This window comes from Sylvia atricapilla, chromosome 1, assembly GCF_009819655.1.
Source record: "Sylvia atricapilla isolate bSylAtr1 chromosome 1, bSylAtr1.pri, whole genome shotgun sequence".
Classification (NCBI taxonomy): Eukaryota; Metazoa; Chordata; class Aves; order Passeriformes; family Sylviidae; genus Sylvia; species Sylvia atricapilla.
Window position 1 is genome coordinate 3,847,192 of NC_089140.1, and position 23,785 is coordinate 3,870,976.

General features: G+C 41.7%; 1 protein-coding gene and 1 long non-coding RNA gene across 2 annotated transcripts in view; one reads left to right on the top strand and one right to left on the bottom strand.

Annotated features, from left to right (window-relative positions):
• Positions 1–23,785, bottom strand: part of LOC136358081 (uncharacterized) — an 829,601-nt gene that overhangs the window by 367,695 nt on the left and 438,121 nt on the right. The window lies entirely within an intron of this gene.
• CRHR2 (corticotropin releasing hormone receptor 2) overlaps positions 1–23,785 on the top strand; it is a 139,530-nt gene that overhangs the window by 13,580 nt on the left and 102,165 nt on the right. The window contains 1 exon segment of the mRNA XM_066313866.1: positions 196–289. Within this exon segment, the coding sequence (XP_066169963.1) occupies positions 196–289 (94 nt within the window).

Consider the following 23,785-nt stretch of genomic DNA (forward strand, 5'->3'; position numbering starts at 1 on the left):
TCAGATGAATTCCATGTGATGCCCCTGGAGCTGAGCGAGTATAACCACAAATCGACATCAGAGGGTGTCTGTGCCTGAGTAAATCATGAATGGGAACCGCTCTGAGACTGCTGGGGGGTTGCTGTACTCATGAATGAGAAAATCTATTATTCTAGGCTGCTGCTTTACCTGCCTGGTTTCTTTCTGTTCCTCCAGATAGTTCTCCACTGTGAATCCTCTGTGAACCTGCCCTTGTCTGTTCTGCTGGAGAAGTACTGCGAAGCTTTGTCAGCCCGCACCAATGTCACAGGTATTGATTCCTCCATTTCTTGGTGGCTTCTTGTTACTGGAGGATCTGTTTTCAAAGTGTCCTTGCTCCAGGAACATCTTTTCCTGCTGAGAAAAACATACTGGCTCTGGCCTTGGTTTTTCCTTGGTGACAATGTGCAGTGGTGTGACAAGGAAAGAGAACTTGGAGTTTTACACACCTGGAGAGAGCTTCAGGGGAGCTCTGTCTCATAGTTTAATTAGCTGTACTCACTGACTGATGTGATAGTTGAAGATTAGTATAGTTCAAGTGTCTTGTCCATTTATCCAGACCAGTTTTTCTAAAAAAAAAGGCAGGGCAAAGCATTTGTCTCTTGACTAAAATACACCAGCACAAAAATGATGCTGTAGGAGATGTGAAACTGGACCCAGCTTTGTTTCAGAAGTGAGAGAAGCACACTCAGAGCAACTCCTCTGCAGCATGACATAGGGGCATGTCCTGCAATGAATGGGGGAAAAATTAAATTTCTTCTCCTTCGCTTTTTTTCCCTCCCCCTGGTGAATCTTCATGGAGGGAAGAGTTTAAAATATAATGTAGGTATTATCATTCAGCCAGTTCTCCAGCCCTGGGAAATGGCAAAGGAAATGAGGCTCAGGGAATTAAAAATCTCTCTGTGAAATATGTCGTGATGTTTTACTCGGACTTGATCAATTCCTTAAGGGCAGTAAGATGATCTAGATACCAGATTGAAGTGTGAAAGTTGTGGTGCCTTAACTGCCTCTCAATTTGCATATAAATGGGTGTGTTGACCTGTATTATGAATCTGGCCCAAGCTCTGCCCCTTGGTGCCATTGTGTTCCAGGGAGCAGCTCTGCCTCGTGTAGCAGATTTGTTTTTATCAATTTAATGACCACCTATTCCATTCCTTAGCTGGAAACAAAGGGAAGATAAATGAGGTTCTATATTTGGACTTTTCTTTTAGGTGTTCTTTGCCTTTTGAATGTGTTTGTAAATATTATCGTGAAACTTGCCATTTATTCATGAAGTGTTTTTCCTTGTGCAGAGCTTCTATTTCAGAAAAAACCCACAGATTTCAACGTCAGGCTGTCTTAGAAGTCAACAAACAATTTATTTTTCAGTTGTTGACAAAATATAATTTTCTGGGCTGTTTATGTGATGTGGGAGCACAGGGCATCTTCTCCAGTGGAGTGTGGCTACTGGAACAGAATTTTAATGGGAAAAGGGAAGGGAGAAGCCACAGAAGCCTCTCTTCTATTCCACTCTCTTTGTGAGGTATCATTGATCAGAGGTAAAGCAGTGCTCTGAAATTTATGGAAGCTGATTTTTATCCCATCCAACCTGCAGCTTTTTTAGAACAGACTTTCCTATGATAGTTTAAAATCCTATGAACCTGTACTGTGCTTTGAGAGTGGGTTCATACACGTAATAAATCCTAAATACAGTAAACCTCAAATCTGCTCCATGGTCAGCCTCAGGCATAAGCATGAGGTGAACTTTGGGAAATCCTAGAGACAAAAATTCAATTTTAGGACCAATGTTCTTTTTTCAGTGTGGTGAATCATCAACAAGAACATGGTGGTTCTCACCATGATACGTTGGTTTTGTGCTTCATGAAAACTGGATCTTCCAAACAGTCTGGACTGTTCAGCTGTGAGCCTTCTCATTAAAAATGGAGATCTGCAATATAATTACCACATCTTCGTGGTCAGTAGAGCTCTATTGGTACAGTTAAAGACCAAAACCACAATTTAATCCTAAATTAAAACCTAAAATGGAGCAGAAACGAAATGCTTTTTCTTTATTGGGATCCAAGGTTAATGAGCTTCTGTAACTAAGTCTGTGCTAATTTTTCAATGTCCAAAATGAGGTGAGCTGTGTTGCAACCCTCATTTTGAACCCTGATAATGACAAGGATATATCACACAGGAACATTGGTGAACTCTATTCAGCAGCGTGGGTGGAGAGGAGGAGACCACAGGGCCTGCAGTGTCTGAGGCTTTTCTCTGGCTCCTGTTCTTTGACACAGTGCAGATATCATATTTTAGAAAGGGAAAGAGAAAATCAAGGAAAGAAACCCAAGGACAGCCATATTGAACAATCTTTATTTAGCTGGGAGAACAGTAAACATTAAGCTTTGTAATTCGTTATCTTCCCTGTTTCTTTTCCAGAAGATACTGTTAATTAGTCCAATATGTTAATTTCCTCCTCTTATAATTACTAATTTCACCCCCCAAATATGTTCACACTAAGTATCCCAAACAGATGGCATAAAATGCTTTTGAGACTGTAATGCATGGGTAATTTCACAGAATGGCTGAGAGAATGGCATTGTGAATTCATTCCGAAGCAATTTGAACTAAGAAATACTTTCTCAGAGTTGGAAAGCAGCATAACTCATTTTCTCTTTTGGGCATTTTTTTCCTTAAAAAATCCCTGGATGGCACCTTCAGGATTGCTTGGATCCAGTTCCTGAGCTTGATGGTGTTGTCAATGAGTGGTTTAGGTCATTACAGAATCGCCATCAAAGCCATTAGCAAAACTATGTTCAGCATGAATTTGAAAAAGTGTGAGTTAGCCAAGTTCAGCGTCAAGGTCCATCTACAGCTTTTTTACGTGGATGAAACACGCAGAGGAAAATCAAGTTAGAATTGAGATGGGATGGTTTACACAGAGATGACAAATGCCAAAGGGTAAAAGGGTCACAGGGGCTGAGTTGTTAAACTCAGTACAGAGCTTGGGTGCAGCTCAGTCCAGTCAAAGTCCTAGACCTGGTCAGTGGTTTATATCTGAAGAATTGCACATGTAATTAATTAGCATCACCTAAAGCAGCACCATCAAGCATATCCCAGCAAAGGTGATTCAATAGGATGTTGTAAAAACACCAGTTCAACACAGATGGAATTTTTATGACTTCTGAACCAAGCAGTAGTCTAAAGTTTGTTCACAGTTTTTAGGTGGATCACAAGATATTTAGCAGTTCCTAGTTACTGACTGATTTAATGTTTACAGGTGTCAGTAGAATTTATTAGAACTACAGCAGTCAATCATAGAGCTAAGATGGCAGCATTCATGACTACACTTTCTGTAGGCATCTAAATTTCCATCCTGGCCACAATCTGGGTAGGTAATTACTGGTATTTTAAAAATTCCAGTAACAGTGGAAGGTAAAGAATGTTCCAAGGCTGTCGGGGAATGACTGAATATTCCCAATATCATTCCACACCCAACATTGTCTCTGCTCCCACCCTGGACACACAAAAGTCCTTGGTATGAGATCAAGGGACGCTTCAGCACCAAACTCATTTCACAAAGGCAGGAATTCCTGGGATCATAGAACAATCCAGAAGAGATCTGGGTAATGGAGAAAATGCACCTCTCCAGATGAGGAGTTTCTTTGTGTTTGTGAACCTGAAGAAAAAAATTGTATTTAATTAATTCTTTGTTTTCATATATAAGAAGAATTGGTTGAAATGGCAGAATTTATTTTTATGAGGGAGCTCAGCTTAAAATGTTTCTGATGTTTTAATTTCCTGGTCTGTTTTGACTAGAATTACAGTGATACCCAGAATTAGCAGGTGGCTATAATTCTATATATCTGTACGATATATATCTGTATGATACAGGCACTGAGTTATAGCTTGAATTTTTATAGGAACTTAGAGAGCAGAAGTCCTCAGTTCTCACTGATGTTCCCTGCACAGTGGAATGTTTCTGCATTATTCCCTTCACATCCTTTGACTTCCCCATCTTACGTGTTTCCACAAGAGACTGCTAGTCTCGGCTTGCATCTGATCCTGCTTTATTTTGATGTGCATGGAAATCTTTTGATTCCCTAATTTGTTCCATTGACACGTTTGACCATACAATATTTAAGACCTTGTCAAAAGATGATTCATCTGAAAACAGGAATTTTGTGAAAAAAAAAAAAAACAAAACAAAACAGCATGTGGATGGCCAATGTTACTGTGCTGTATCAGAATACAAATTATTACATTCTCTGGTTTTCTTCTCTTTCTTCTCCTTCAGTCAGTTTAAGGTTGCAGTTTGCATTTATGGTGTCTAAGTGTATTCAGATAATCCAGTAAAGGTGAGGCAGTAAATCAGATGTCATGCATTTCATTTCAAGAAGTCCTGGGGTGCACTGAAAGGAAAAATGATTTGTTCCTCCTGTTGGCTGGATCCTCTTGAGCTGGGGATTGGTTCCTTGCCCTCATTCTGGTCACTTTGTAGTGAAAGGCTGTAGTCTCACAGAAATGGTGTAAACATCCTGATTCTGAGTGGTGCAAGATTCCACCTGTACCAATTCAGGCTTAAACTTCTCCTGTGTTGTTTCCTCCAGCCTCTGGGGAAGCTGTGGTTTAAGGAAAGCGTTGGTAGGTGTCAGAGGAATGTGTCCAGGGATGGATCCCAGGGATGGATTCACAACTCTATCAAAGATGCTCATTGAGTCAGGTAACCTGACATCACTTGGAGTTTGCCATCATTTTCCCAGTTGCTAGGACCGTGTTTTATTCTGAAGGCTCCTCCAGCACTTCCAGAATTAGGAATGAATGAATGGTGTTGTTCTTGGCTGGCGTGTTAGTTTTAAATAATCAATTTCAATCATTCTTGAATCAATCATTCTTGAATCAATGATCCTTTGAGAGGGTGAAAGTTTTATGACACACAAGCACATTTGATAATTTGCTTTCCATCCTGAACTGCGAAGGTGAGCCCCTCTCTGCTCCAGGGGTTATTTATTTCTGCACATCACACTATTCTGTTTCCTGGAAGCAGAAGTTTGGCATCATTACATCCCTAAATATCCCTCCAGAGTAATGGTATGGCAGCAATTCTTGCTGCTTCCCTTCTGATTTTCCCAGCAGGCCACATCAATGAGCAGTCCCATTTCCAATGAGACTTGGATGGGCTATTTATTTTCACATCTGCTTCCACTCCCTTGGCGTCAGCCTGCTGCCTGCAGCTCCCCATGCTGCTCCTGCAGCTGCCTGAGGGGCAGGATCACATCCCCAACACCCAGGCACTGCTCCCAGAGGGAAAGATAACCTCAGACACTGATGTTTGCACCATCACCACTCGAGCTGGACTCCAGCAGCTTCCCCAGCGCTTCCTATTTTCCGATGTTGCAACAGCACTGTTTAAATAGAGGTGATGATGTTGGTTTACTTTCCCACTGCCCCAAATGGCATACCAGGCAGTCTAGCTCTGCTTGCTTGTGCTGCCCAAAATAAAGCTGACAGCGCTGGGTGTTGTTGAGAAATTTGTATCACTGCCCCTATAATTAAAAAATTTAAATGCGAAAAAGTTGCATTTTTTCAAGTCTGGTAAAGTTCCAAACCAAGGGTATGGAATTCGCTTGTGTATTAAGAAACTATAGACATTCCAACAAGTTTTGCTGTCCACTAGAGAGGATAATTAGAGTAATAGAAAAATTTAATACTGCCAGAGTTGTGGGTTTGATGCCTGTATGACCCATTCACTTAAGAGTTGGACTTGATAATCCTTGTGGATCCCTTCTACATCAAATTATTCTGTGATTTAGGTTGGAAAAAGCCCTTTGGATCATCCAGTCCAACCAGGAATGCAACACTACCAGGACCACCACCAACCCATGTCCCTGTTCACCCCATCTAATTTCTACATTTGCTGTAGAAACAAAGTATTTGTGAGGGGTTTGGGAGTTTATTTTTTGGGTAAGTGATTTATGGCTGAGATAGATAAACACATCTAAAGGTTCCCACATTAATCGTAGGTGTCCAGAGGCTGATGAGTTCTTCCAAATTTACAACAAAAAAATCTCTAAGCTGTGTAAAGGAGGATGTAAAATGCTCAGCATGAAACATGTTTCAGTAAGAAGTTGCCCCAGTGTCCTGACCCCATGGAAAGGTGTTTTTGCAGAACCTCAGCAGAGCACCAAAGAAAGGAATCTACCCTCGGATTTTACATTACACGGGAATGTAAAGACCCTGGGAATAGACCACTGAGAGTTTTTTTTATGTTTCAGAAGGGTGGCACACCTCGGTCCTGGCCCTGTCACTTCTGTCTGGTGCATTCCCAGCAGACCCTCAGTAGTGACTGTCACAATGCCCCACTCCGTGAAATATAGCAATTCTTTGAATTGATCCAGTTGGTACAATAAACACCATTTGCTGAAAGTGGTTTATAAATTAGATCTCTTTTTTTTTTGCACACTTGATAGATAATAATCCACTCTGTAGTACCTCTCATTTTGTCAAGTTCCACAGAACAGATAGAGTGCCTTTTCTGTTCACACAGGATCATCTCAGTGTGTCTCCTCCTAAATGAAAACACCCCTCTTCTTTTAAATCAGCATTTCTCTCTGGGTTTGGGGGATGATGAGCCCTTCAAGGGCTGAAATAACACCTTGGCCAATCTAAGTGTAAACCCACCAGAGAGGTACAAACAGCGCTGTTCTGGAGGATGGGTGGTTCAGAGGATGTCCAACACCTGCAGTGCTGATAGGAAGTGGGAGAGATTGGGTGGACTAGGCAATTTTTGTTGTTGTTGTTTCTGATTTCAGTTAAGTGCCCATGAACCCATGACTGAGTTGACTCCAGGTTAGGAATGAACCTCTAGACGTGCTCTTGTTGACACACAGTCATGGTCTCACCTTTCTCCTCCCTGCTTTGGACAACATGGATGTTTCCACGCTTCCTTTGGAAGGGCTGTCCTAAGCCACACTCAGAGCCAGATTCACCACAAAGCCAGACCAAGGTGAGGCTGAGCTCCACCCATTTCCCTGTGAGGATAAATTCTGTGTGTCTTAGGCCTTTGTGTATAAAATTGTGCCTGCCAGTGCTGCCTTCCTTCACTAGCAACTACTGACAGCAAAAACAGAGGGTGACCTTCCACCATCTATTCTTGGTGCGTTCAAGATGTGCCCAAAGCTGTTTGAGAATCCAGCAGTGGCTGCTTTGAGGAGGAGAAAGTGAAGGGATGCTTCATTCTTACAGGTGCTGTACTGGCTTACCCCGGACTAGAATTTGAACACAGAAAATGGGTCGAAGATTCAGCTTGAAGAAATCACTTGCAGTAAAGTTGGAGCTGGCAGCTCCTTGTTTGACTCTGAGTTGCATCACTTGGTTGAGCTTTGATGAATAACCTCTGTTATGCAGGGAATTAATTGGCCTTGGCCTTCAACCCTGAGATGAGAACATCTTATTGTATAGTCAATATAGACTATACATCTTATTGTATAGTCTGTGTTCTATAGAACATATAGAATAGCAGAATTGTCTAAGATGTTTAAAATCACTGAGCCCAGCACTGCCCAGTCCACCACTAAACCCTGTCCCCAAGTGCCACATCTACACCTTTTAAATACCTCCAGGCTGGTGACTCAGCCACTTCCTTGGGCAGCCCATTGCCCCGTGTACACAAAAATAGTTAAACACTAAAGCTTGTCAAAATGTAAAGCAACCTGTAAAGCTCCAGCTCTACATTGCTCAGCTTCCTTATTCCATTACCAAATAAGAACGATAAGGGTTGTTTTTTTCCCCCTCCAGGCATTCATCTTGCTCGTTAAACTGTCAGAGGGTGGACACTGGCTGTATAAGAAAGAGATAATGGAAAATGTTAACATGGTTTATGTAAGCCACTCGGGCTTGAACTGTTCAACACTTCACCCTCTGTGCACCTTTATTTGTAGCAGATGCATTCTCTTTGTCGTGCTACTGCTGTGCATAAATGGTCCAACAGAAGGATTGTTTATGGATGCAGATATTTCAAGTTGCACATAGCAGGAGCTAAGAGGTGGCACAAAGGAGAAGCAGATTGTGGAGGGTGTAAAGTGCTGGGTGGTGTCTCAGCTCTGCTGATGTGGAACAGGAGTCTGGACTCTCCACCTTGTGCAGATAACCCTGGTACCTCAGGCCAAGCGTTTAGAAGCTGATTTCTTGCCTGCTGTCACTGTGAAAAACACGGAGGGTTATTACCCTGCCAGAGAAACCTGGTCCTGTGCAGAAAATCCTCTGGGATGAACATGGGAGCTGGGAGAGCGTTCATTTATCTCCTGTCTCTGTGTTGTTCCCTAAATATCCACTGCTGGAGACTGGAAGATGTAGTAGGTAGACCCTCAGGCAGAACCAAAAGGGCTGCTCTGGTATTTTTAAACAAGCCTGGATTTTTTTTATTATTATTATTATTTATTGAGTTTAAAGGCAGCCTAAGGCCTGCTGAGCTGTAGATGCCTACTTTGCAATATCCAGAGTTACAGGAAATTAATCATTCCCCTAAGAACCTGCTCTTTCTTTGAAAGTATCCCTGAGGTAATTCCACAGCAGGTGGGAGACTATTCCTCACTGCCTTTAATATCAGTTAATATCAGAAGTGAGATGTATTTGCAATTTTGCTGTTAATCTGTTCAAGGAGAGTGCTGGTCCCTGTGAAGGTGGGTGTGAAATCTTCAGATGAATCCTCAGTGTGGAGCCACCCCTCAGTGGGCATCAGCTCTTTGAAATTTGTATCAGCTAAACACAAGATTTCTGACTAAGATCAGCAGCTTCTTATCTGAGCAATTTGTTGTGGGTTGTTAAATATGCCTATACCTATCTATGTATAAAAATATACACATATAAATATGTATCAATATCTGATAATTTCAGAAATCAAATTCATGAGGCTGAAACTGTCCTTCCAGTAACCCCTGGGTAAACTTCCCAGTTCTAGGATTTAGGAGTACCATCAGTATTTTTTGCTGCCTTCTTTCCAGAAAAAAATGTATCTCTTCTCTTGTTTGAGTTAATTTAAAACTTTGCACAGATCTCCATTTTCTTCATGGATAAATAAACTCAATTTACGCATTTATTTATGCAGGATGCTCACCAATTTTTTTTTCCCTGTTACTCCTAGAGGTTTTAAAAGTCTTGACTTTCAGAGGAGGGAAATGCTATTTTAATGCCACTGTTGCCACCTAAAATGCTTGTCACTCCTGCTTGGGTGAGTGCCCAGTTCACTCAGATGTGGCTGGTGTTCTGTCATGTTGTTTTGATGGATTGCTGGTCTTCTTTTATTTAATTTCTTACAAAACCTTCTCAGATCCAAATGCAAAATTCTTACTAGCAGAAAAAACACAGTCTTTTTGGTTGCTATAAAATACCTTGTTGTGCTGCAGATCTCTGAGATGAGTGATACAGAAATTCACCCAGTAGATGTACCTTTTAAAAAAGCAATTATTTTTTACACTATGACAATTAAAATTAATGTAGCCATACATGTTATTTTTTTTTTTTTGGCTATTATTTCTCCTACCTGGAGGATAAGATATGTTTTCAGCAGAGAGACAGAGCTCAGGGGCAGCAGTTGAAACATGCACAGTAAAAATGGTTTTGTCTTCTATTTTTCTGTTAAAATCATCAGAATTTCATCAGCATCCAGAAGACAATGAAATAAACGTGTCTGCTCAGGGAAAACACACAGTAAAGGAAAAAAAAAATCTATGCAGCATTACATGGTCTCTGTTACCTTGTTTTTCTGCAGTCCCATAGTCCACAGATGGAACAAGCAAAGAATACTCGATTTTTGATCTGCATTGCAGATTTCAGAGCACTTTGTAACTCTTTATCTCATTCCAGGAGGCCTGACTGGGGTGCGTTATTTTAAGTCCACAATTTTTGCAGTTAGTTCTTCCTTCCAGTGTTACAATAAACAGAAATACTTCGTTCTGGATGACTTTGTGTAGTTTAAAACTTGAAAAAACTCGTAGCAAAAGCAGAATCCACAGAAGCTGAGGGGTGGATATTTTTACCTCTGTTCTATGTATGGCGAAAGACGAAAAATTAAATTACTTGCCAAGAATTCAAAGCCAGTCAGAGGAATATCAGAACTTGAGGCATTCTTGCTCTGCAGGCTGCCTGCAGTACTTGGTTGGGACTGAACCCAGAGCAATTAAAAGCAAGCAGCTGACATTTTTGCATTGCAAAAGTTTTAAATATTCTGTGGTAGCCTGGCAAGCCCACACACAACCTGAGAGCTTTCTAATTGATTGCTGCGACTGCTCTTGCTTTTAGCTGCCTCTCTCAAGTGTTGATGTCTTCATTTGATCTTCCTCAGAAACGCTGACAGCCCCAAAGGTGAAGCTCATAGTTGTAATCCATGCTAAAAGAATGGATTCTATTTGAATTTTTGGTGGCTGGTGGGAAGTTCCAGGGAATAGAAGAGAAGACTCTGGAGAAGGGAGTGCTGAGGTGTTCACAATAAATAATGCAATGATTACTGTAAGCTCAAGTAAGGGCACTGGAGATAACTTGTCCAACATCCCAGCATTAGCTGGAGCTGAGGTTGAAATTTCTGTCTCTCTGCCCCGTGCTCTAGTAACCACTCTCTTCCAGTATGAAATGTGCCACTTACATATTTTGATGTGGAGAAAATAGGATATAGATGTTGTGACAGTGGTTGGTGTGTTCTGTGCTGCAGAAGCACCTTTATGCCCTAAAAAATATGGTATTTAAAAGGTTTTATGGAGCATGGGGAAGGTGATCAGCATTATAAAAACATCTGTCCTCTTTATGTGTGCCATGATACAGCTGGTTATTTCTATGGAAATGTTAATGGTGGGTGCTGTGGGTGTGATTATGGGGTAAATATATTTGCTTCATTAATTAATAGGCAAGGTGGACAAGGCTGTCACGGGAGAGAATAAGGATGTGGGCAAGGCAAAAGTCTTACCTGATCATGTCCAGCCTTTGTGTGATCTGAGCAGTAGCTGGAAAGTCTCAAACATGTGATCAAACCTGCCAAGGAAAACTGAAACACCATCCAAGTAAGTTAAAGAAAGCTCTTGAGTCACTTGGGTCCTGGCAGACTTCACTGGAGTGTTGCAGAATATTCTGGCACGAAGCCTAGGAGGGGGTCAACTGTGGGATTTACCTCAAAGAGAATTTGCCCAAGCACCTCAGCACACGCAGTTACAGGGTTTAAGGTGTGACAGAAGTGCTGCTGACCTTGTTACCATGACAGCCTTTGGTCTATCCAGCGCTTCTCTTCCTGGAATCTCTCAGGGTGTCCATGAATAAGCAGCAGAAGTGCTGCATTCCAAAGCTCTTTGATTATTTCTCCTCGTGTGTGTCGCTGCAGTCTGAGTCAGTGTTTTCCTTTGCCTTCTAGAGCCTGTTCCCGAGACAGTAAAGATTCAGTGCTCATTTGGAAATTTCACTGGATGGGGAGGGGCTGAGCAGTTGGGGCACAGCTGAGTGTGTGTCTTTCCCCCCTTCTCCAGATTTTTCCTGTACTCTCTTTCCTCTTCTTTCCTGCTCATTCACAAATTCCAGAGATGTAAGACATAGGTCTCTCACTCCACATTCCTCTTTGGACCCTCAGGTCCTTCTCTACCTCTTGCTGCAAATTTCTAGGTGTTCCCAGCAGTCCTTATTCATCCAGCAGAGCCTGCTGGGCTGTTGGAAAGATGGAGGTGGTGGAGGTGAGGTGGAGCAGGACCTAGAGCTGGACTTTGCTCTGAAGATCAGGGGCTGGATGGGACTTTTTAGGGTTGTTTTTTTTTTGTTTTCTCCTGATGCCCTTTCTGCACAAGCTCAGTGGTTTAAGGCTGAATGGAGAAGCACCTGCCATAGGATATTCCAAAAAAATTTTTCTTTCAGTTCCCCTGGTGTACTGAGGGATTCCCAAGGAGTAAATACAATTACAGCCAGAGTGTTTACTGTTCCTTTCTGTTTAGGAATTTCCATCATGATGGCAATGATAATTCAAAATTTCCCATAGGCATAAACAAATCTAAAAAAAAATCTGCTTAAAAGATTATTACCTCTGGTTGCTAGTCATTGCCTAAGTGAGAGTAAACCAATATTACCTTTAGGAAATTCCAAATTGTGCAGATTTAGGAAAGTGTTTCATTTTCAACAATTACTGTTAGAGATTTTTAAAAAAAATCTTGATTTCCGTAAGTGTAAATCTTTTCTTTTAACAGTGGAAAAATTTTTACAAGCTTGGAAAATACATTTATTAAAAAAAAATCATATTAAATCCAGAAAGGAAAAAATGTCCTAAAAATCAATTTCTTCCCGTTATATCTAATCAGAAAATGATTAGAAAATGATTAGAAAGTTAGAGGCTTGTCTGAGTAAATTCAGAGATTTTCATACTTTAAAATAATGAAGATAAAACTCATTCTCCACTGTGGATGCCTAAAATTAGGAGAGAATAATTCTGCCCCTCTATTTTATCGTCATCTTCTCTGCTTACATTCATTTCTGTGCAATTAAGGTCTCATCAACATTTCACAGCCCTTGGCTTGCGTTATTATGTGTTTCTCCAATAAACGGAATAGTAAATATCCAGAGAAATTGCCGTTGTGAACAACAGGGGTTCAATTAGGGAAAGCAGCGAGTTCATCTTGAAGAATGATCCTGGAATTATTGGAATCATTTGTGTGGAGAGGACCTTTACAGTCGTCAAATCCAGCCATAAATCCAGCACTGCCAAGCCCAGCAGTCAGCCGTGTCCCCAAGTGCCACATCTACACAGTGACTCCACCACTTCCCTGGGCAGCCTGGCTCAATGCTTGCAGCCCTTTTAATGAGGAATTTTCTTCCTAATATCCAATCTAAACCTCCCCTCGTGCAGCTGGAGGCCGTTTCCTCTTGTCCTGTCACTTGCTGCTTGGCATATAACATTTATTTTCCGTTGCTGTGGGCTTCTGCTTCCACAATTTGTGTGCCACTGAAGACCATTTTTGGTGATTCATAATGAAGGAATGTAGTTCCATGCTGAAAAGACACCATTTTTTTGTATCATCAGCACACTTTGGTGTTGATTATGTAGTTCAGAAACACAAAGGAAGGGGCTGTTCAGCTTTCTGGCTCCTTAGAACTGGAATGGTTGTTAAAGTGCAGGCAGAATTCTTTGAAAACCTTTCAAAAACCATTTTGTCAGTCGTGACAGGGACAATTTGAGTCAGGTGATAAAGCCAGGGCGGGGTGGGTGTGTTGCTGGAGCTGGGAGAGGAGGACACATCATATCCAAAGGCAAAGGAGCGGCCTTTAGACAATGGAGCAAGGATAAAAAAGGTGCAGAGTCTGTTTCTGGTCTGTTCATGCTTCAATCTCAGTATTTTGTCTTCCTGGAGAGGGCCAAGTCACCCAAGTGTCTGCCTACCTCTGAACCAGCCACTGGTCTTGGCTGATTCACAGTCAGAAAGAGGCATCTCCAGAGGGATGGCTCCTGTTAGGAGCAAATCACAGGATAAAATGAATGGATTCATGAAGGCATTTGTATTCCTTGCTGAAAGGTTACCAGCTCTTCTTGGAAACCTTCATCTTCTGTGCCCACTTCTTTGCAAATCCATGTAAACTCTGCATTCACAGATTCCCAGCTGCTTTCTATTTTAATAGTTTTTCCTTTGTTTTTACTGTTTCAGCCCATTAATGAAGGCTTTTAGGAGACCAAGGAGTTCTCGTTTTCTGCACTTCTAATCTCAGAGATGGAAACTCCAAATCTGTCTCGTGGTTATAAATCAAACTTTTATTGTTAGGATTCATTTTCTCATTAGGATAGGATCTAGAAGCTAAACCAGATCAGCGTGTCTCTTGGGATAAACACTGCAGATCTCAACATAATCAGAATGAAGGAGAATTTTATCCTTTAAACAGTAAAAGCTTATAGTTGCTTGTTTGTCTCCTTCCTTGCCTTTGTGTTTATTCTGGAAAGGACGTGCTTCAATGAGATTTTTCTTCTCTTAACTGCTGCTCTTAAAATTACCTCAGTCCCAAACTGATAGACTGTATTAACAGTATAAATGTAAGTGCTGAAAAATTAAAATGTCTTTGCTATGCAAATGGAAGATACTCAGCAGAAAATCCCCCAAATCAGCACTTTGCAGTAGCTGGGTATTTTGTGAGTGCTTTGTAGGACCCTGGAGATGTTGAGCTCTTGGTCTTGAGCAGTTAAGTCCTACTGGGTGCAGAAAATGAGGCAAAATGGGTCAGTTTAGTGCTGTTGTTTAGCTGGTTGGTTGCTACAGCCTCCCACATGCTTCAGCACAGACCACGGATTTGTAAAGTCAGCAGGTGCAGTTATAGGATACAGCTCATTATTTCTAATTATTTCTTCACTTTCCTCTTCATTGGTGCTATTGGTTGGTAAAAGCAAACTGTAGTCATAGAATGGTTTGAGTTGGAAGGGATCTTAAAAGACAGTTAATTCTCCCCCTGCCATGGGCAGGGACACCTTCCACTATCCCAGGCTGCTCCAAGCCCCATCCAACCGGGCCTTGGACACTTCCAGGGATCCAGGGGCAGCCACAGCTTCTCTGGGCACCCTGTGCCAGGGCCTCCCCACCTCCACAGGGAAGCATTTCGTCCTAATATCCAATCTAAACCTGCTCTCTGGCAGTGGGAAGCCATTCCCGCTTGTCCTGCCACTCCAGGCCCTTGTAAGGAGTCTCTCTTCATCTTTTTTGTTGGCTCCTTCAGGTACTGGGAGGCCGCAGTTGGGTCACCCTGAAGCTTCTCTTTTCCAGGCTGAACGATCACAATTCTCCCACCCTTTCCTCACTGCTGAGCTGCTCCATCCCTCTGATCACCTTGATGCCTCCTCTGCGCTCACTCCAGCAGCTCCTCATCCTTCCTGTGCTGGGGACCCCAAGCTGGATACAGCAGGACATGATGGTTAGGAACAGGGTTCCTATGTAGCTGAAATAAAATCATCACAGAAAATTGTACAAAAAATCAAAAGCCAAAGCAAAGCCTCAGTGGAAGCGTTCAGCTCTGCACAAAGTTGAGGCTGTTTTTACAGGAAAGATCTTCCAGGCCTGATTCCAGTTTTATTTTCCCTACAGATGGAATTCCTGTCCCTCAGTTCAGACATTTACAGCCCAGACGTGTCCCAGGGAGCAGGTCAGCCCAAGGTTGTCTTTATTGTTAATGGTGAGAAAGAGACCCTTTTAGAAGACAATTTATCTGATCCAATTCAAGTGTCTCCTTTATGGTGACAAAAATCCTCCCAGAGAGTCCACGGCTTCACAGAGTGGATCCCTCTTGACTTTTAAGGGGACCTGGAGAGTTCTGTGCCCTGACAGCTCCTCTGCAGACCATAAACTGAGACAAATGATCCCAGCCACATCAGCTGCAGCACAGAGGAGTGCTGGCATGAGCAGTGCCCATCTATCACATTTTTATGGACTGCTTAGTTTATTTTCTGCAGTTTTGCCTCCAGCAAAGACTTTTAGGGAACATAATCCATAAAACCCAGTATAAGTCTGCTGAGGAGGGGTGGTGTTTTCTTCTAAAAACCATAAATTGCTTATTCTTATATAAGAAGCTTCTTATAAGGAGATGATGATGATATTTTTTTTATCTGAAGAGGGTAAATTGGGCTGTTCTTTTTGTCTCCATAAAATAGTCAATTATTTTAAATGAAGCCATGGCTTTCTTTGTGTGGGGAAACACTCAGCTATTGATTTCTGTGGAGAGTGGAATTTTGATGTTAAACTCACAGGACTGTGTTGGAGAAATAACCTTTGCTCGTAATCACAAAGTGGGTTGCAAGGGACTTTAAAGTTCATCTACTTCTGGTGCCATAATATAATACTAAAGCATATAAATAAATCAAATATATAAATAAATCAAAATACCTAAAATAAGAAATAGAGATGGAGAGAGAATTCAGCTTTAAAAAATTAAATATGCCTAATGTAGACAACCACAGTTAAGTCAGACACCTCAGACTCCACTCATTGGAAATTGCAAGGGTTGGAACAGGTCTCCAACAGGTCCAACCTGGCCTTGAACACTTACCAGCATCTAAAATTCAAGGATCCCAACCATTTGTTTAATTTGGGAAGCTGCAGATTTAAAAAAAAAAATAAATCTAGGAATCTGATGTAAATTCGTGCTCAAAATTTTACACCTTTATTCTTCTTGACATTTTCTGTCATCTGGCAAGATAAAAATCCTGTACAATTCAGACTAAATAATTAAGGTGTAGTTTAAATGACCCCTAGGATATTTCAGCCCAACTCTAGCTAATTTTATATTCAAAAACAGAAGCAGAGTCACAGAGGCCAAGAAAATCCATTTGCCCATTATCAGTGGTATTTTTTTCTATCTCTGGTAGACTGTCTCAAAGGATTTGGGATAAAATGACCATAGCCAGGGCTCTTCATTTAAAACAACTTCTAATTCATGGAAAATGAAGTATTTTCTGCCATGCCTGATGGGCTGGCTGGCTTGTATCTCACTTAGAATTAAAAATATTCAAGGTAACTCAGAGAAACCATACCAGGCAAAATCCACACCCTTTTCTGGCTGCTGGGAACAAAATTGATTTTGATTCAGGATACACCTAAGAGTTTGGGCAAGCAGTAAGTGACAGAAGTGTAGGGCAAAATTCATCCCAAATTATTATTCTGGGATGATCAAAACTACTTGTCTTTTATTCTGGTACTTAATATGGCCTTAGGAAAAAAAAAGAAAAAAATCATTCTGTTTCCACAAAACAATTTAGGTTTAAATAACTCAGCCCTTTTGATCCAAAAGAAGCGGGGGGAAAAAAAGAAACAGTCAGAAATTTTCATTTGGCAATAGTCTGCAGGTACTCACAGCTGTGTGGGCAGAACATTCCTCTTCCCACAGGGGAATGGAAAACCTTAAACAGTCTCCTCTTTCCACAGGAGCAGCACTAATGTGAAAGGGATCAGATGATTGATCCATCAAAAGCAAATTGAACCAGCCCGGGAAATTGGTATTGGGGTGGGAAATAAGTTAGAAATGAGCTGGCAGAGGGCTGGAATCACACTGAGTTGAAAAAGGAATTGAGTTGTGCAGTGATTTCAGAGTGAAATGAGGCGGTGTGGGGAGGAATGGGTGATGAAGGCAAACACTGCTGGCCACCTTAAACCCGTAATATCTCGTGCAATTCATAAACTCGTGTGGAAAGGGAAGTTTTCTTTTCAGGGAAATTAATCTCTTACTGTAGCAACACTTTCTGCTGCCAGAGGCAGGACAGTAAAATGCATCTTTTCCCGCATGAACCAGTGAACTCTTCCTGTTTTGACAGCTGCTGATTTTGCATTCAGGTAACTACGAGCAGGTTTGGGTTTTGTTTTGGTTTTTTTTTTTTTTTTTTTTTTTTTCAGGATTTCTATCCTCAATCAGACGTTTCCTTTGCAGTAATGAAGAATTAGGAGAGCCCTCCAGTGGCCGAGGGAAAGGGATGAGCTCTGGCAGAAAGCCAGACCAGCGTAGAAACCAGGGGCAGAAATATCTGCTGCTTATTTCAGAGGTAGGAACTTCCAGCCCTGTTAGGGATGACCTGCTCACATTAGTGCTTTGATCCAGAGGAATTCCACCTGAAAAACTCTGTGAGTGAAATTATATGTGTATTCCTTTGTTATTTTTGTCTAAGAAAGGGCTGTTTGCCTGAAGGAGATAAACTTTAGGGATAAACTGAAAGCTTTTTATACTTAAAAACTTTACAGGAATTGAAAATGACAAGAATTTGGTCCTCACAAAGGTAATTCTTAGTATTCAGAATGCAATAACTGCCAAAAAAAACCTCTTCAAAAGAAAATTAATAATTATTATTTCTTCATTTCTTAGCCCCCAGAGGTAAAGCTGTGATGAACAGCCTGAAATATTGCTGTAAATGATGATTGTGATGATCTTATTAACAGAAGAAGGGAAGAAATGCTGAAAAATCATCTTTTTTCCAGGCGTCAATCACAAATTTTGACATCTGCTTGTGATAACTGGGAGTTAGCAACATTGTGGATGGCCACTCTGAGGGGTGGAAGGAGATTTTGGAAGGTTAACGAGGAGATGTGAAGAGTCCAGAAGAGAAGCATCTCTTGCTTAGCAATAAGATGATTTTATCTTGCCTTTGCAATTGAGTGTGAGAGCATGTGAGTGACAAGATGTTTCATCAGAACGTTACGTGATTTCCCCAAACTCATTCTTTAATGTTCATTGGGGCGAGACGTGCAGTTTTCCAAATAAAAACCACATTAACACATGCTGGGGAAAGCAACCCAGCTGTGCTGTCGAGCAGATTGGGAGTGCCACACTTCCCAGGATTAATTTGTTGCTGCACCTGTTATTAAAATCTCTAGCCCATTATCAGCTACTGGATGACATTTACCCATGTTTTACAGCCATGCTGAAATAAATCTGTTTCAATGTTAGTGCTTGTTTCAGTTTTCAGATGTTTTGCTTTGAATTCCTGTGGCTTGATCCATAGCTTCTGAAAAAAATCCACTATAACCAATGCTGATGGAACCAGTTATAGATAGAGATCTGCATATCCAAAGTCTTGATAAGAACAGAAAAAAAACTTTCACAATGAGTATAAAACCTTGTTTCCCAAGGTTTTATACTCATTGTGAAAGTTCTTGGCCATAAAGTAGACACAGACAATTTACAGATGGCTCAAAATATATGATTTAAAGTAACAGGATTCTATAAGTTTTATACAAGGTCATTAAAATTCAAATAAAAACATAGTATTTAAACAAGTATGTGTACATTTCAAAGCAGCATGAAGTCCTATTTTTCAGTTTCTGTCTGACACATAAATAAAACTCCAATACCCATCTCAGACATGTGATGTGTTTGCAGGTGAGAGCTCTTTCCAAAGTACAAATGTACTCTGGGGTGAGTAACATCCTACTAAGTAGACTATCTAAGAGTTGTAAATTTGAAGAAGGTATTTGTCTCCAAATTAAATGAATCATCATTCTCTGAAAGTGTCCTTTTCCCTGGAGACTGTTAGAGAACCTGATTTAGTCTAGACACCCAAATTTTAGGTGGCTGGAATTAGGTGAGATGAATCCTTCTGCCTCTCTGGACCTCTCGGATACCCTAAACCATGCAAGACCTGAAATACCCTGAGCTGCAGAATCAGAAATACTGGCCCTGGTGGTAAAGGGATAGTGAGCCAAGCTAGGGAGGAGAGCTGGAGAGGGATTTTTTATCCCAAGAGATCTCCAGAATTATGTGAGGTCACTGATTCCAGGCACAGGCACAAGCTCTTGCAACAGAATTAATGTTCTGACATCCTCTCTGTTCTTCTGGGGCTGCAAATGTGTGCAGTAGCAGTTTGAAAATCACAGATCAGGCAATTATTACCTTCTTTTTCCTCAGTTATCATGGCCATAATAATATTATGATAATTCATTTTCATGCCTAATAATTTCAGCTGGTGTCTGGTGTGACTGGATCCTCCTCACTGTCTGGTGAAAATGATGTGTTTGAGAACCACTGTCTCAATTCTCAAAGTCAGTATTCTGCTCATGATTCCTGCCACTTCATTTCCAGGCATTTCCTCTGGTGTTTGCTGAGTGCTGGCTGGCAGAGAGATGCAAATATCTTATTCAGTGTTTGTGTTGTATTGATTTCCTCTGGTAAATAATTCCATTAAATGTGGAATCTCGAAACACAATGCTGCCGGCATTGTGATAGTCCTGTCCTAATAGGACATTTTTCTCCTCGTATTTATTCCTGATGTGTTTAATTTCAAATATTTTCATTTGCTCTGCCATGAAGTGATAAGTCCAAAGTTATGGGATCACAACTGCCAAACACTCCAGGGAGATGAGGTGGACCAGTGGGGAAAAGCTCAGCAAAATATTTGGTCTTTGTTCAGGGCATCTGGAATGGGATTAATCTGATTAATGCAGACTTTTACATCAATCCAAGTTGGTTCCTCTTAAAGACAGCAAAGATCTACTCAGGGTATTGGTTAGAGCTGAAGACAAAATCAATCTCGTCAGGTGAATCTTATGGCAAAAGTTCTTATTTTTGTCTGTTGGCACACCTCAGTTAATTGGCATCCCTGGAATTTGCACTGGGGACACCGTAAGAGATGTGTCCAAAATTTGTAAATTCTCTGAGGTGTGTTATAAACATAACAGTTCAGCCAAGGGGAAAAAATTGTCAGGAAAATTTCAACTCCTCTACAAAGCTACTGCTTGTGCTACTCTTTATGTTTTTGGAGGTTTGCCACATATATGAATGATTTAAATTAAGTAACCCAAGGAATAAAAATCCACTACATAGAGTAAAGCCTAAGTAATAATAGTGAAAGACTCCCTGTGACATGCTGCTGATGGGATTCTTCCCTTTTATGACAAGCCCACGTTTTGCCCAGTCTGGTATCCATGAGTGTCCCAGGACAGTTGAGATGCCTGAGGATAAAATGTTTGCACTGTGGCTGCTGCTTCAGAAGGGATGGGTCTTCCCAAGGTCCTGAGTTTCTCTGCCAGCCTCGTGGGGCTATTCCAGATGTGCTGGGGTACCACAGATCTTGCAGGTCACACATTTTGGGGCAATGGAATCAGAGTGTAGATCCTGCTTGCCCATCAACAGCAGCATTGATAACTCATGGAAAACAGAGTCAGAGCAGTCTGGGAGCTGGCAATTCTGCAGTGTTTCAATCTTTTACCAAGTCCTGCATTTTCCACTTGGTTTGGGCCCAAGGGAGTACAGAGGCCACCAGCCCAGGGTCCCAAAGCCAGACTAATGGTGCTCTTCAAAGAAAACCCAAGCAAAAAGGAATTGGATAATTTAAACCTGAAAGTCACAACATTGTAGCTGCCGTGTGTGCTAGGCCATGTGGGCAGGGCCCTGACCCCAAAGGATTAATTCTCTTCTTCTGTTACAGTTTCTTAGGAAGCTCTATTGACTAGATCCTGGCAATTTGGAGCAGGCTGGTTTTGTTGGTGCATCTGATTTGGGTCATTTTTAGAGCAGCGTGATCCTGTGTTATTTCTCTCTCTTTGTGCTCTCTGAGCTACCTGATGTTTCAAAATCAGGCACCGTGCAGTGCCTGTTGAGCTCCCAGAGGAAATGAGGGGTTGACTTCTGAACGTTTCAATGTCTTTTATTTCTGTACATCCTCCCAGCTTATGGTGCGTGGAAAGACTGCTCTGATCTTCCCAGCATGCACTGAAAGGCAGCACAACAAAGCAGAGTGGGAGGCAGGGAGAGCAAAAGTTTGAATTAAGCCACAAGGAGTTTCATGGCTGATGTGTTGTGGGAAGAACAGGACAAGACCCCTGAATCTTTTCATCCTTTTCGGCAGCGGTCCCGTTGTAGCACAATAGAAAGAGTGGGACTAATGACACACATCCTCATGGTCATCATTCATTCAGGTGGGACTTAACCCCCTCTTGTTTTTGCTGCTTTTTCGTGTTTATGCTGTAAACAGAGCACCAGGTCATTGCCAGGCATAGATAAATATATCACATGGGTTCCTTTGTGTTCTTGTGTGTCTGTGAAGTGCTGGCTCTGAACTTGACCATGTATGAAATCAGAGTTATTCTGGACTGTTGCTGGGCTCTTATGTGCAGTAGATGATGTTCTGCACATTCATCCAAAACACCTCACTTCATGAAAAACAGCTCTGGCAGTTTATTAGTGTGTCAAGGTTGGTTCTTTTGTGTGTTTTGTGTTCTTGTAATCTCCCTGCAGTGTCTCATCATTTGTCTCATGTAACATGATTCACTCACACAGGTTTTATAGCTGTAGAGAATGACAAGTGCATTAACGTGCCAAAAGAAATATATTGATATTATACTGAAATATATTGATTTGACAGCATAAATAATAAATGGCTACAAGCCATTTATTACTTATGCTGTTGGATCTTTTTTACACTCCCAGTAAATATTTTCTAGCATCAATGAAGCTGCAAAGATTCATCACACAGGCCTGCATTTATTAATTTTATCTTTGCTCAGTGGAGTCATACCTCATTTCTAGCAATAAAGGATGTCTCCTGTTTCTAACAAATGAGTTGATCAGCTGAAACAAAGATCTCTATGTATCTATGTCTAATCTTCCTCTCCACATACCATTTTCAACTCTGAACTTTCAATGTAAGTCTCAAGGAGGTGCAGAAAGGAAAGATTTTGGATGAAAGTGTAGCTCTCAGTCGGAGAAGGGGTTTTCTTTAGCAGCCTACTCCTGTAGCAGAGTGGAATTCATTGTGAGAGTCCGTGGTGTGGGGTGGAGAGAAGTCAGGCCATGTGTGACATATCCACAGCCATTCTAGAACTGTCTGTGGAGACCTTTAGGCTGTCCTCAATCTCTTGCTGCTTGAATTACCTTGCTCCCTGTGTCTGAATGTGCTCCCACTCTGAAAATTGGCATTTACACCACCTGGAATGGGAAGATTAATTTCTACCAGACCATGGTCATGTTGTCCCTGCATTTGAGAGGTGCAGTCAAAGCAGTTTTGCAGTGCAGCTTGAGAAGGAGGGCCCTTGAGGTTTGTGGCCCAGAAACCCCTTTAGTAAATGTATATTCCTTCCTCAAGTCTTACATTCCTTACCAAGCTGAATAGTCTCGGCAACTTGAAAGTTTGGTGCTGGAAGGTCATTGCAGTAACACGGGATTACTGGGGGGCACTTTCAGAGAAGAAAAGGAGATGAGAAAAAACATTATTGTGCCATTTGAAACCCTCCAGCCTCATGTTTAGAACTAGCAGCTCCATGGCTGAGTTAACAGCCCAGTTTATCCATTAGATGAAGAGTTTAGATGTGGATATGCACCCCTGGGTTAGGAGGAGGAGAGCTGAGAAGGCAACATTGGGGCCCTGACTCGATGGGATACTTCCACAGTGATGAGGTAAAACTCCTGAAAGCCAAATGGCACCTCTGAGGTACAGAGGACACTGGTGTCACCAGATGGATGTTGATGTGCATTTCCTGCCCCTGAGCCTTGATGTAGAGCAGAGGGTGACTGGGGAGCAGGAGCTCTTCACATTGACAGATCGAGAAGGTGAGTGATAGAACTGTTACTGCAGTGGGAGGCTGAACACAGCAGCTTTTCCTTCTCTGAAGAAGGGAAATGAGGAGAGAACTTGTGGGTTTTTTCCCTTTTTGCTTTTTTTTGCAATAATCATCCTGGGTCTTGAAATACACAGGGATTTCTTGATTTTGTGTAGATTGAGTGTCTGAGGAGAAGTCAGGTGGTTCTGGAGCTCCTTCCTCCCTCTCCAAACACTTACAGTGACTGCCTGAGTCTGCATAGAGCTGAGTGTTGACATTACTGGATAATCTCAGCTCATCCTTGCCACTCACTGTTAGTGGGGCAGATGAAAAGCTGTGCTCTGGCTAATTCCATCAGCTGTGGCTTGGAGTAGGTTGTAGATGAAGAAAGCAGCTGTGTAACCGTGGTGTGAGGGCTGACAGAGGTTTCCATTGCCTTTATGAGCAGAGCTCGTTCCTTTCCCAGAAGAACTGTAGGTGACCTTTTAGTAAGTCCTCTTTGAAGGGTCTTGCTGAGCTCTGTGTGTGTGGACAGGTTTATTTCCCTGTCTTGTTCTCTTCCAGACCCTTGCACATGCACCCAAACCAACCAGTGAATAGCAGCACACAGGATCGAGCCCATTTTGAAGCTGGAAAAGGTTTTCTGCCTGCCAGGAACCAAATCTCAGCTTTCTTGGGGTGCTGAGGAATTTCTAAAGCAGATCTGTGCTGCCTGGAGAGGTCAGATTTGTGTTGTGTGCACCATGAGAGAGGCAGCAGTGTCAGCAGCTGCAGGATTC